This window comes from Chaetodon auriga, chromosome 5, assembly GCF_051107435.1.
Source record: "Chaetodon auriga isolate fChaAug3 chromosome 5, fChaAug3.hap1, whole genome shotgun sequence".
Classification (NCBI taxonomy): domain Eukaryota; kingdom Metazoa; phylum Chordata; class Actinopteri; order Chaetodontiformes; family Chaetodontidae; genus Chaetodon; species Chaetodon auriga.
Window position 1 is genome coordinate 11,616,551 of NC_135078.1, and position 13,149 is coordinate 11,629,699.

Below are 13,149 nucleotides of genomic sequence, written 5' to 3' on the forward strand. Positions count from 1 at the left end.
TCACACACAAACATCACTTTGACACATTTTGATAGCAGCAGTTTTAGCATGACCAGCAGATCCAATATTGAAATATGGGAAGAGTTTCTCAGTGAAAGTGTCTTTGTAAGTGTAGATGTGAGTCATGTCTTCAGGGTCGTAGAAGGACACCTCCCCCCTGTCATAGTCCAGCTGGACTCTGATCCTCTGGAGACTCTTCTTCACTGTGACAGTCTTACCAAGACCATTAATGTATTTTCCACTGCGATGCAATAAACACCAGAATCCATATTCTGGTGAAAGAAATATCTCCCCCTTCCTGTCAACTGACTCTTTAGCCAAACCCACAGTCCAGACAGGATGGTCTCCCACCTCCACCTCCCAGCTGTGTTTCCCTGAGCTGAAGCCCTCAGAGCCCAGAACAGAGGAATATTTAGTGTTTCTCTCTGGATTGTCAGGAAGCTGCTGCTCTGTGTCTCCATTCCTCACACTGGTCAGATCATCAGACAGACAGAGCCGGGGGTGTCCAGTGTTTGGGTCCAGAATGACAGGACTGAAGTGGACCTTGTCCTTCATCTTCTTCCAGACTGTGAAGGACAGGTTGCCCAGGTGTTTGGCCACATCTATCAGAGCTCCTGAGAGCAGCTGTGGATCTGACAGTGAGCACTGGACTCTGGCTCTGCTCTGAGTGGCTTTATAACTGCTGAGGAATGGCACGTTGTGTTTCTGCAGCTCTTCTTCAACAGCACAGATACTGTCTGACAGAGAGGAGATCTGCTGCTCAATCATCTTCATCTCTCTGCTCACAGTCCTCTTCCTCTGCTCCCCTTCCTCCCTCAGAGCTGCCAGTCTGGACTCCTCTTCCTCTTTCAGGAACTGGTGGAGCTTGTTGAACTCTGCTCTGATCTGCTTCTCTGTGGACAACAGCTGCTTCTTGGAGTGTTGAATCATTTCTTTGTATGTTTTCTCCACTCGTTTGTATTTGTCCCTCTTGTCCTGCAGAGACTGTAAGTCAGATTTCAGCTGGTCCTTCAGCTCACTGACTGCTTGTTCTACAGGAACCACCTTGTGACTGTGGTGCAGAGAAAACTCACAGACAGGACACACAGCTCGCTGCTCGTCCTCACAGAACAATTTAGGCTCTTCTTGATGTTTACTACACACCACCTCCACCTCCACCTCCACCTGTCCTTTTTCTGTCTCAGATGATTCAGATTTCTGTCTCCCAGTAAAGGCTTCAGCCAGGTCCTTTAGTGAAAAGTTCACAACTGGATGGTCCTTTGAGGATTTTCTTTTACAAATGGGACAGTTTTTGTTTTTAGCTTGTTCCCAGAATTGTTGCAGGCAGCTTGAACAGAAGCTGTGGTTGCAGCTCAGAGACACAGGATCTCTGAAAGTCTCTGAACACACATGGCAACTCAGGAAACTTTCCAGAAGAGCAGTACTCTCAGCCATCTGTATCCAAATTGTCTTTCAAAAGGAAGACTCACCAAATTCGTGTCCCTCTGAATTAAAGATCACAATCCTGCTTCTTCCTTCTTTGTCTTTCTAGTAGATTTCTTTCACCCTGTAATGGCGTCTCCCCTCCAGTCAGAAACGTCAAAATCAGTTTTAAGTTTCATTTTCTTTCCTTTAAAATGAATAACTGACAGCTGACATGACATTTTCTGACCAGCAGATGGGGCTATTTGATTTCTTTACTTCTCATCTGTTAACTTTCCATATCCTCCTGAGAACCAAGGGGAAAAAGGTATAGTTCAATTTAATTTTTTTTTTTTTTTGTGATTTCCTGCCTTTTTGGAGCTAAAACAACTCACAATTTAGAATTTTGTTAAAATCTTTTCAGTTTAGATTTTCCAGCATGTCCACTATAGTGGACGAACAGAACAATTTTACCAAAACACAATGAAATCATAATCGGTTGACAAGAAAACAAAAATGTTAATCCATTCTTTAAATGAAACTGAACAATTGGTGCATATCTCTTGATGAACTACTGAACAAAATTGACATTATTAAACATTCATAACATTGCTGTTACTTTTCCTAACAAGAAGTTTAACTGAACTCTGACTCCAATTTTATGATTCCTGACATGTTCATGAACAAGAGAATATATGATGACCGTAGTTAAAAACATATATATCTTAACAAGATTTGACTTACCTTTTCTCTTTTTCTGGCATTTGCGTTTTGCTACTGTCTCCATTTTGTCTCAGCATGAAAACAAAGTTCCCCTCATCCCACCCAAACACACGAGGTAGCATTGGAGAGGCCAGGATGTCCTCTACTGAGCACACCAGGACTGAGTAGGGTAGCTCAAAGGAGTCAAAAGATCTAGACCAAAACCAAATGTCCACTACAAAGGACACAAATGAATATGCTGGGTCTCATGAAGATATGATGAGCCTTGGAATCCTTTATAATAAAATGATCATTTAAATAGAAAAGTCAGTCAGTTTCTCTGATTCCAAACACAGAAAGCAGCATGGCTTTGACTGTTCGTACTGGCAGAAGTAACTCGGGACACACATGAACTCAGTCATGTTTTCAGCAGAACATTTGCAAAGCAGGTAGAAAACCAACAAGTTTTTCAACACAACATAAAGTCAGTCCACAGTTATCCAGAGTACATCCTGACGTCCATCCAACACACACTCATGCGCTGAAATTTGAGCATTTGCTGTTTTCATTTGGGATCTTTCATTATTTTCTCATATTTGATCAACTAAATAAATCAACACACTGATATTAGAAACAGTCTTTAGTCGCAGCCTTAATTCACACAATCTTAAAGTCACTAAAATACTTTGTAGAGAAATACAAACAGCATCTGACACCATTCAATAATTTCTGCAGACTTTTCTGCAGCGAAAGAAGCACAAATAAGGAAGGAGGCTGAGTTTGTTCATCTGGATGAAACTGAAATAATATGTGGAAGATTGTCTTTGACACAAATGGCAACAAAAAAAAAAAAAACAGCTGAATTATTTCATCAACGTTCTCCACAGTAAAACATGTTGATCACAAAAACATTGAAACAATCTGAAAATCTGTCTTAACAGAAATGCATTTTGAGAAATTTAATGATTTTTTTTTTTAAACTTGGATAATAAAAAGACAACAAGTAATTGTGAAATGACAAAAATAAACAAGGCAAGATGAGGCTTTCTGTTCTTCTATGATTTCAAATGAAAGCCTTTTTAAAATGTGTGTTTGTTGTTCATCCTTGAAAACTTCAAATAAATCTGTAGATGAAAGTTTTCTTATTTTAATTATCACATTAAATCTTCTCGTTTAATTTCTTGCAGCATCTTTACTCCACAAACACCATTTTGGAAAGAACGCTTCACACACTGAATTAATCCTAAATTCACACTTCAGTTTGTCATTCTGTGCTTTGGAAATATATTTGATGTCAGACACCGACCAAGGAATGTGTTCCATCATGTCATTTGCTGAAAGAGACAAAACGTTATTTTCTATTTAACCTGGATCTCCACATTTTCTTCATTTACTTTCAAATTACAGGATTTTCACCTTTCAAGAACTAACTGTTATTGTCTGTAATTGACATGAAAGCAGCACATTATAAAAATCTGAATGAATCACTTGGACCTCACCATCCTCCCTGATCATCACACAGAAACATCACTTTGACACATTTTGATAGCAGCAGTTTTAGCATCACCAGCAGGTCCAATATTGAAATATGGGAAGAGTTTCTCAGTGAAAGTGTCTTTGTGAGTGTCGATGTGAGTCATGTCTTCAGGGTCGTAGAAGGACACCTCCCCCCTGTCATAGTCCAGCTGGACTCTGATCCTCTGGAGACTCTTCTTCACTGTGACAGTCTCACTAAGACCATTACTGTATTTTCCACTATCATGCGTTAAACACCAGATTCCATATTCTGGTGAAAGAAATATCTCCCCCTTCCTGTCAACTGACTCTTTAGCTAAACCCACAATCCAGTCAGGATGGTCTCCCACCTCCACCTCCCAGCTGTGTTTCCCTGAGCTGAAGCCCTCAGAGCCCAGAACAGTGGAATATTTAGTGTTTCTCTCTGGATTGTCAGGAAGCTGCTGCCATTTGTCTCCACGTGTCATACTGGTCAGATCATCAGACAGATAGAGCCAGGGGCTTCCAGTGTTTGGGTCCAGAATGACAGGACTGAAGTGGACCTTGTCCTTCATCTTCTTCCAGACTGTGAAGGACAGGTTGCCCAGGTGTTTGGCCACATCTATCAGAGCTCCTGAGAGCAGCTGTGGATCTGACAGTGAGCACTGGACTCTGGCTCTGCTCTGAGTGGCTTTATAACTGCTGAGGAATGGCACGTTGTGTTTCTGCAGCTCTTCTTCAACAGCACAGATACTGTCTGACAGAGAGGAGATCTGCTGCTCAATCATCTTCATCTCTCTGCTCACAGTCCTCCCCTTCTGCTCCTCTTCCTCCCTCAGAGCTGCCAGTCTGGACTCCTCTTCCTCTTTCAGGAACTGGTGGAGCTTGTTGAACTCTGCTCTGATCTGCTTCTCTGTGGACAACAGCTGCTTCTTGGAGTGTTGAATCATTTCTTTGTATGTTTCCTTCACTTCTTTGTATTTGTCGCTCTTGTCCTGCAGAGACTGTAAGTCAGATTTCAGCTGGTCCTTCAGCTCACTGACTGCTTGTTCTACAGGAACCACCTTGTGACTGTGGTGCAGAGAAAACTCACAGACAGGACACACAGCTCGCTGCTCGTCCTCACAGAACCAATAAGAGACATCTGGATGTTCATCACACACGACCTGCTCTTTCTCTTTCTTCTTTCCTTTTTCTGTCTCAGATGATCCAGATTTCTGTCTCTCAGCAAAGGAGTCAGCCAGTTCCTTCAGTGAAAAGTTCACTGCTGGAAGTCCTTTGACTGATTTTCTTTTACAAATGGGACAGTTGTTGTTTTTAGCTTGTTCCCAGAATTGTTGCAGGCAGCTTGAACAGAAGCTGTGGTTGCAGCTCAGAGACACAGGATCTCTGAAAGTCTCTGAACACACATGGCAACTCAGGTAACTTTCAACGAGGGTAATTTTCTCAGCCATTTGTATCCAAATTGTCTTTCAAAAGCAAGACTCACCAAATTGGTGTCCCTCTGAATTAAAGATTAGAGTCGTTCGTGTCTTTCTAGTATATTTCTGTTACCCTGTAATGGCGTCTCAGTTCCAGTCAGACACGTCAAAATCAGTTTTAAGTTTCTCTTTCCTTCCTTCGAAATAAATCATTGACAGCTGACATGATATTTTCTTACCAGCAGATGAGGCTATTTGATTTCTTTACTTCTTATCTGTTAACTTTCCATGTCCTCCTGAGAACCAAGGGAAAAAAGTATCTTTCAATTTATTTATTTATTTAATTATTTAATTATTTTTTTTATTTTTTATTTTTTTCTTTATTTTTATTTCCTGCCTTTTTGGAGCTAAAACAACTCACAATTTAGAATTTTGTTAAAATCTTTTTAGTTTAGATTTTCCAGCATGTCCACTGTAGTGGACTAACAGAACAATTTTACCAAAACACAATGAAATCATAATCAGTTACAAGAAAACAAAAACGTCAATCCATTCTTTGAATGAAAATGATCAATTGGTGCAGATCTTTTGATGAACTACTGAACAAAATTGACATTATTAAACATTCATAAAATTGCTGTTATTTTTCCTAACAAGAAGTTTAACTGAACTCTGATTCCAATTTTATGATTCCTGACATGTTCATGAACAAGAGAATATATGATGACCATAGTTAAAAAACATATATATCTTAACAATATTTGACTTACCTTTTCTCTTTTTCTGGCATTTGCGTTTTGCTACTGTCTCCATTTTGTCTCAGCATGAAAACAAAGTTCCCCTCATCCCACCCAAACACACGAGGTAGCATTGGAAAGGCCAGGATGTCCTCTACTGAGCACACCAGGACTGAGTAGGGTAGCTCAAAGGAGTCAAAAGATATAAACCAAAACCAAATGTCCACTACTGAGGACATGAATGAATATGCTGGGTCTCATGAAGATATGATGAGCCTTGGAATCCTTAATAATAAAATGATCATTTAAATAGAAAAGTCAGTCAGTTTCTCTGATTCCAAACACAGAAAGCAGCATGGCTTTGACTGTTCGTACTGGCAGAAGTAACTCGGGACACACATGAACTCAGTCATGTTTTCAGCAGAACATTTGCAAAGCAGGTAGAAAACCAACAAGTTTTTCAACACAACATAAAGTCAGTCCACAGTTATCCAGAGTACATCCTGACGTCCATCCAACACACACTCATGCGCTGAAATTTGAGGATTTGCTGTTTTTATTTGGGATCTTTCATTATTTTCTCATATTTGATCAACTAAATAAATCAACACACTGATATTAGAAACAGTCTTTAGTCGCAGCCTTAATTCACACAATCTTAAAGTCACTAAAATACTTTGTAGAGAAATACAAACAGCATCTGACACCATCCAACAATTTCTGCAGACTTTTCAGCAGCGAAAGAAGCACAAATAAGGAAGGAGGCTGAGTTTGTTCATCTGGATAAAACTGAAATAATATGTGGAAGATTGTATTTGACACAAATGGCAAAAAAAAAATAAAAAAAAATGAACAGCTGAATTATTTCATCAACGTTCTCCACAGTAAAACATGTTGATCACAAAAACATTTAAACAATCTGAAAATCTGTCTTAACAGAAATGTATTTTGAGAAATTTAATGATATATTTTTAAACTTGGATAGTAAAAAGACAGAAAGTAATTGTGAAATGACAAAAATAAACAAGGCAAGATGAGGCTTTCTGTTCTTCTATGATTTCAAATGAAAGCCTTTTTAAAATGTGTGTTTGTTGTTCATCCTTGAAAACTTCAAATAAATCTGTAGATGAAAGTTTTCTTATTTTAATTATCACATTAAATCTACTTGTCCAACTTCTTTCAGCATCTTTACTCCACAAACACCATTTTGAAAAGAACGCTTCACACACTGAATTAATCCTAAATTCACACTTCAGTTTGTCATTCTGTGCTTTGGAAATATATTTGATGTCAGACACCGACCAAGGAATGTGTTCCATCATGTCATTTGCTGAAAGAGACAAAATATTATTTTCTATTTAACCTGGATCTCCATATTTTCTTCATTTACTTTCAAATTACAGGATTTTCACCTTTAAAGAACTAACTGTTATTGTCTGTAATTGACATGAAAGCAGCACATTATAAAAATCTGAATGAATCACTTGGACCTCACCATCCTCCCTGATCATCACACAGAAACATCACTTTGACACATTTTGATAGCAGCAGTTTTAGCATCACCAGTGTCTCCGAGACTGAAATATGGGAAGAGTTTCTCAGTGAAAGTGTCTTTGTAAGTGTAGATGTGAGTCATGTCTTCAGGGTCGTAGAAGGACACCTCCCCCCTGTCATAGTCCAGCTGGACTCTGATCCTCTGGAGACTCTTCTTCACTGTGACAGTCTTACCAAGACCATTAATGTATTTTCCACGGTGATGCAATAAACACCAGATTCCATATTTTGGTGTACCCTGTCGCTCCCCCTTCCTGTCAACTGACTCTTTAGCCAAACCCACTCTCCAGACAGGATGGTCTCCCACCTCCACCTCCCAGCTGTGTTTCCCTGAGCTGAAGCCCTCGGAGCCCAGAACAAAATAGTATTTAGTGTTTCTCTCTGGATTGTCAGGAAGCTGCTGCTTTGTGTCTCCATTCCTCACACTGGTCAGATCATCAGACAGACAGAGCCGGGGGTGTCCAGTGTTTGGGTCCAGAATGACAGGACTGAAGTGGACCTTGTCCTTCATCTTCTTCCAGACTGTGAAGGACAGGTTGCCCAGGTGTTTGGCCACATCTATCAGAGCTCCTGAGAGCAGCTGTGGATCTGACAGTGAGCACTGGACTCTGGCTCTGCTCTGAGTGGCTTTATAACTGCTGAGGAATGGCACGTTGTGTTTCTGCAGCTCTTCTTCAACAGCACAGATACTGTCTGACAGAGAGGAGATCTGCTGCTCAATCATCTTCATCTCTCTCCTCACAGTCCTCTTCCTCTGCACCCTTTCCTCCCTCAGAGCTGCCAGTCTGGACTCCTCTTCCTCTTTCAGGAACTGGTGGAGCTTGTTGAACTCTGCTCTGATCTGCTTCTCTGTGGACAACAGCTGCTTCTTGGAGTGTTGAATCACTTCTTTGTATGTTTCCTTCACTTCTTTGTATTTGTCCCTCTTGTCCTGCAGAGACTGTAAGTCAGATTTCAGCTGGTCCTTCAGCTCACTGACTGCTTGTTCTACAGGAACCACCTTGTGACTCTCGTGCAGAGAAAACTCACAGACAGGACACACAGCTCGCTGCTCGTCCTCACAGAACAATTTAGGCTCTTCTTGATGTTTACTACACACCACCTCCACCTTCTTCTTTCCTTTTTCTGTCTCACATGATTCAAATCTCTGTCTCCCAGCAATGATGTCAGCCAGTTCCTTTAATGAAAAGCTTACTGGTGGATGGTCCTTTGAGGATTTTCTTTTACAAATGGGACAGTTTTTGTTTTTAGCTTGTTCCCAGAATTGTTGCAGGCAGCTTGAACAGAAGCTGTGGTTGCAGCTCAGAGACACAGGATCTGTGAAAGTCTCTGAACACACATGGCAACTCAGGTAACCTTCAACGAGGGTAATTTTCTCAGCCATTTGTATCCAAATTGTCTTTCAAAAGCAAGACTCACCAAATTGGTGTCCCTCTGAATTAAATATTAGAGTCGTTCGTGTCTTTCTAGTAGATTTCTTTCACCCTGTAATGGCGTCTCAGTCCCAGTCAGACACATCAAAATCAACTTTAAGTTTCTCTTTCCTTCCTTCGAAGTAAATCATTGACAGCTGACATGATATTTTCTTACCAGCAGATGGGGCTATTTGATTTCTTTATTTCTTATCTGTTAACTTTCCATATGATGAGCCTTGGACTCCTTAAAATAAAAATCATTTATTTTCAAGTTAAAAAAAACAAACAAAAACAATAAATACATAAGACAGCCCACTGACACTGAAAACAAATGATTGACTATAGAAAAACCTACATTAATACCTAAATTCAAATGTTTGAGGAAAATTATCAACAACATGAAGCATCATGTGGAGGGGCATGAAAGGCTGCATGGATACCAGTCCCAGTCCTGTTTTGAAGTAAACTCAGGATTATGTTTAGTCCTGGACTAGGCTGATCTTTGACCAGAGAAACCTCAGCAGGTTTAACTGAACATTAAAACACTGGAATAATATTTTTTTGCTCTGCAACAAACCATTTTGAACACATTCAAAGTCATCCTGTTGTTAAAATACTCAAACCACTGCTTTAGTATAAGGACTGGAATTCCCCTCAATCAATCAATCAATCAATCAATCAATCAATCAATCAATCAATCAATCAATGTGACCATGTTGGTAGATGAATAAATACATCAGTGCTTTGTGTTGCGTCTCCCACTGAGACTCAAAACATTTAACTGCTCAGTGAAACTAAGATGAGAAAGGACTGAAAAAAAAAAAAAAATCAAAGCATCAAAAATTCTGTTTTCTACTTTTTCTTCTGTCAACACAACAACTTGTGATACAATGAGAAAGGCTTCTTGTCACCATGGAATATTCTGGTCTGTCGTCATAACAAATGAATCACGTCTTACGTTCCATCAGCGTATCTTGTTAGAATTACAATATTTTGTCAAATGACAAACTGAGCACTGTTTCTGGTCACAGCAGCAGCGACATGCTGCCCTTCTTCTCAAACCTCACGCTCATCTGACGTCACACCTCTGCATCATCAAACTTGTTTGTTGTTGTTGCAGCAGCATCTTTTTGTTTGTGCTCGTGGTGCTAAAAAGGTGCTCGTGGAGGGACGCGTGTTGGTGACAACTAATATTTAAGTCCATGTCAGTCATGAAGAAGGCTCTGTAAGCTGAAAGCCTCCACGAGTGTTTTCCTTCATAGCGTGAGTTCAGAAACATCTGCAGGTTGTGAGGTTTGGCTTTGCTGTTCTGTGGTCTGCTTCCTCATTTCAGGGCAGTCCAATCCCACAGGCTGCAGTGTTTGAGTGTGTGTGTCTGCAAGCATGTACAGTACATCTGTTGCTCTCAGTGTGTGTTCTGTAGAAACCTGGTGGGGGTGGGAGGTGTTGTGTGCGAGATGGAAGGAGAAGGCTTTATTTCGGAGGACATATCACTCCCCTGCCTTCATCCCAGGACTTTGTTTCTTCTCTCGATTTCTGCTTTTTCATCTCTTGTTTTTCACGTGTTATCAGCTTTTTCTCATTACAAAGTGCTCGTGCCAGAGGAGGCGGGATTAGTCCGATGGACTTCAAAGCACTGAAAACTGTTTTTGTGGGGGTTTGACTTGCGATCAGCTCCTCTGTACTTTGCTCTTCCACCATTGGCTGCCTTCACATTTGTCTCGCCCCTATTGGTCAGACCAAGATATTAAGAGACCGGGCAGTCGGTTTGGTGAGTAGTCCTCAGGTTTCTATTTATTTGGAATATTTATTTATTTATTTATTTTAGTGGATATTTTTATTGTGCTTCTTTCTTTCTTTCTTTTTCTTTTCTTTTCCTGTTGTGTACAGCTCGTGCACTTGTGCAAGTACTGTCTGTTGTTGTTCAAAGGGACACTGCTCCATGTGAAACATGACTGTTTTAAAGGGATAGTACACCCAGTTTGCATCCTGCATGTGTTTTTCTGCAATGACCAACATGGTGTGACTTACTTTTTCTGTTTTTCTGCTGCAACTTTAAATTGAAGTTGATTTTTCATGTTGTTTTTGCAGTTTTCTGCTGTCCGTTGTTTTTCTTCCATGTAGCTCATTACCACTTAGCCAGAGTGGGACATCGATCACGATAACTCACGTAACACAGGATCGTACTTTGCGTGAACTATCCCTCCAAAGGCTTCGTGGCCTTTTTTAGGATGGCGAAGCTTTTTTCAAAAGAAGGTTTTTCAAGGTGAACCACGGAGTTGTTGTGTTGTATCATCCAGTAACAGTGTTAAAGCCTAGTTGACCGTGTTTTGTACTAAAAGGTCAAAGGTCGCCTGAAAGCGTTCAGTGCGTGACTGTGCTGACCAAACGTGACTCCCACCCACCCGCCTCTGAAAAAAGAAGACATAGCAGCATGTGCAGTACAAAGGTGTTGTTCTTCTGTTCTTCTTAGTGTGTTTACTAGCCTTGAAAATCAATAAAATAAGATTGACATATTTAAGATGAGGGAGTTCACAGTATTACACAACTGCAGCTAACTAGCAGTGTAGCTGGTGTTTTCTTTGCATGACAGTCGGGACACTTGTTTTTGGTGTTTTCCTTTTTATTTGCTTTCTGGTTTTCTACTGAATGCTGGTATACTCCACCTTTCTCTATCGATTTTCTCAGCTTTTTAAGTGCATATAACTCTTTTTGTCTCAAGACGATATGATGAAGATGATGATGATGATCAAGTCGATGAGATTAATGTCTGTGGCACTATGAGGATGACTATGAGGATGTTGAGGATGTGATGAAGATTATCTCGCATGCTTTTCTATGGGGCTCTGTGTTGTCAGTGCACAACGGCTGCCTTTCGCACGCAGCAGAGAGAATACGACGGGCGTCTGTTGAGCATCTGCACCAAGAGTGGCAGGTGCTTCACTCGGCCTGCGTGTCACTTTGAGGAGCAGCGTTCAGTCCAACTGACAGACTGGAGGCCGTTCAGAGAGTGAATGAGCTCCAGCAGGGGGCGCAGTCACACAAAGCAAAGCACAAACGCACACAGGCCGATGGCAGATTGATGCTTCTGTTATAACGAGTTGACTTTAGTGTCAGACAATCAGAGGCAACAGCAGTTTATCACTGGAGAATAAGAAGAAGCTTCCGGTATAATGATTGATCAGAGCTGCACCGTTATGACCAAAACGACCGTCCGGATCAAAGTTCAGCACCACGATCGTAATGTTGAGGCGTGGTTGTTTTCCTCTGGGGAACAAAATCAGTCTCCTTTATTGGTCTGACAGCAGAAAGGCTTTTCATGTTCTGAACTAAACTAAACGTACCAACATCGCCCACAAATCAGGATTGTGTGTGAATGATCAAAGCTGAAATGGTGATAGAGAATGATTCACTGAGCAGGCCTACAGAAAGTACAGTCAGTGTCCTTCTGTGGTGTCTTGAGGTCAGTGCGAGCTCTGAGTCACATGAAGCATCACTGAGGTCAACGGGAGCCGCTGTGTTCACTCTGAAGCTCTGCCGTCGTCTTTCTGCAGCCTGTGACTGAGCTGCACTGACAACACTGAGCTGGCTTCTCTTTGTCGGGTGTCTTTCACTCTTTCTCCCATTCCCTCTGTTTCCAACCTTTCTCAATCATTTCTCTGCACTTGGCTCTTTCTACTTTCCTTTTGTCTCTTTTTGTCACTTTGGGTTTCTTCTGTATAATAATATTATTAATCCTCTAGTTCTCTGATTCTTCCCATTATTGCTCTGTTCTCTTACGTGCTACACGTGTTTCTATAACTTCAAGAAAATGTGTTAAGGTGTTATCAATAAAATGATCATTTAAATAGAAAAGTCAGTCAGTTTCAATGATTCCAAACACAGAAAGCAGCATGGCTTTGACTGTTTGTACTGGCAGAAGTAACTTGGGACACACATGAACTCAGTCATGTTTTCAGCAGAACATTTGCAAAGCAGGTAGAAAACCAACAAGTTTTTCAACACAACATAAAGTCAGTCCACAGTTATCCAGAGTACATCCTGACGTCCATCCAACACACACTCATGCGATGAAATTTGAGGATTTGCTGTTTTTATTTGGGATCTTTCATTATTTTCTCATAAATGATCAACTAAATAAATCAACACACTGATATTAGAAACAGTCTTTAGTCGCAGCCTTAATTCACACAATCTTAAAGTCACTAAAATACTTTGTAGAGAAATACAAACAGCATCTGACACTATTCAACAATTTCTGCAGACTTTTCTGCAGTGAAAGAAGCACAAATAAGGAAGGAGGCTGAGTTTGTTCATCTGGATAAAACTGAAATAATATGTGGAAGATTGTATTTGACACAAATGGCAAAAAAAAAAATTAACAGCTGAATTATTACGTCAACGTTCTCCACAGTAAAACATGTT

General features: G+C 40.5%; 3 protein-coding genes across 3 annotated transcripts; all 3 read right to left on the bottom strand.

Moving 5' to 3' along the window:
• Positions 1–1,434, bottom strand: LOC143321009 (zinc-binding protein A33-like). Its single transcript, XM_076731102.1, has one exon. It carries the CDS (start codon positions 1,432–1,434, stop codon positions 1–3), a length of 1,434 nt encoding a protein of 477 aa, XP_076587217.1.
• A 2,183-nt stretch (positions 1,435–3,617) lies between these two features.
• On the bottom strand, positions 3,618–5,051 carry LOC143321471 (zinc-binding protein A33-like). The gene has a single exon (XM_076731846.1). It carries the CDS (start codon positions 5,049–5,051, stop codon positions 3,618–3,620), a length of 1,434 nt encoding a protein of 477 aa, XP_076587961.1.
• Positions 5,052–7,265: 2,214 nt separating this feature from the next.
• LOC143321472 (zinc-binding protein A33-like) lies at positions 7,266–8,693 on the bottom strand. Its single transcript, XM_076731847.1, has one exon. The coding sequence runs from the start codon at positions 8,691–8,693 to the stop codon at positions 7,266–7,268; it is 1,428 nt and encodes a 475-aa protein (XP_076587962.1).
• Between the last annotated feature and the right edge of the window lie 4,456 nt (positions 8,694–13,149).

What these genes read in the sequence shown, in the direction of transcription:
- LOC143321009 (XM_076731102.1), bottom strand. Translation starts at nt 1,434, where the DNA reads ATGGCTGAGAGTACTGCTCTTCTGGAAAGTTTCCTGAGTTGCCATGTG.
- LOC143321472 (XM_076731847.1), bottom strand. Translation starts at nt 8,693, where the DNA reads ATGGCTGAGAAAATTACCCTCGTTGAAGGTTACCTGAGTTGCCATGTG.
- LOC143321471 (XM_076731846.1), bottom strand. Translation starts at nt 5,051, where the DNA reads ATGGCTGAGAAAATTACCCTCGTTGAAAGTTACCTGAGTTGCCATGTG.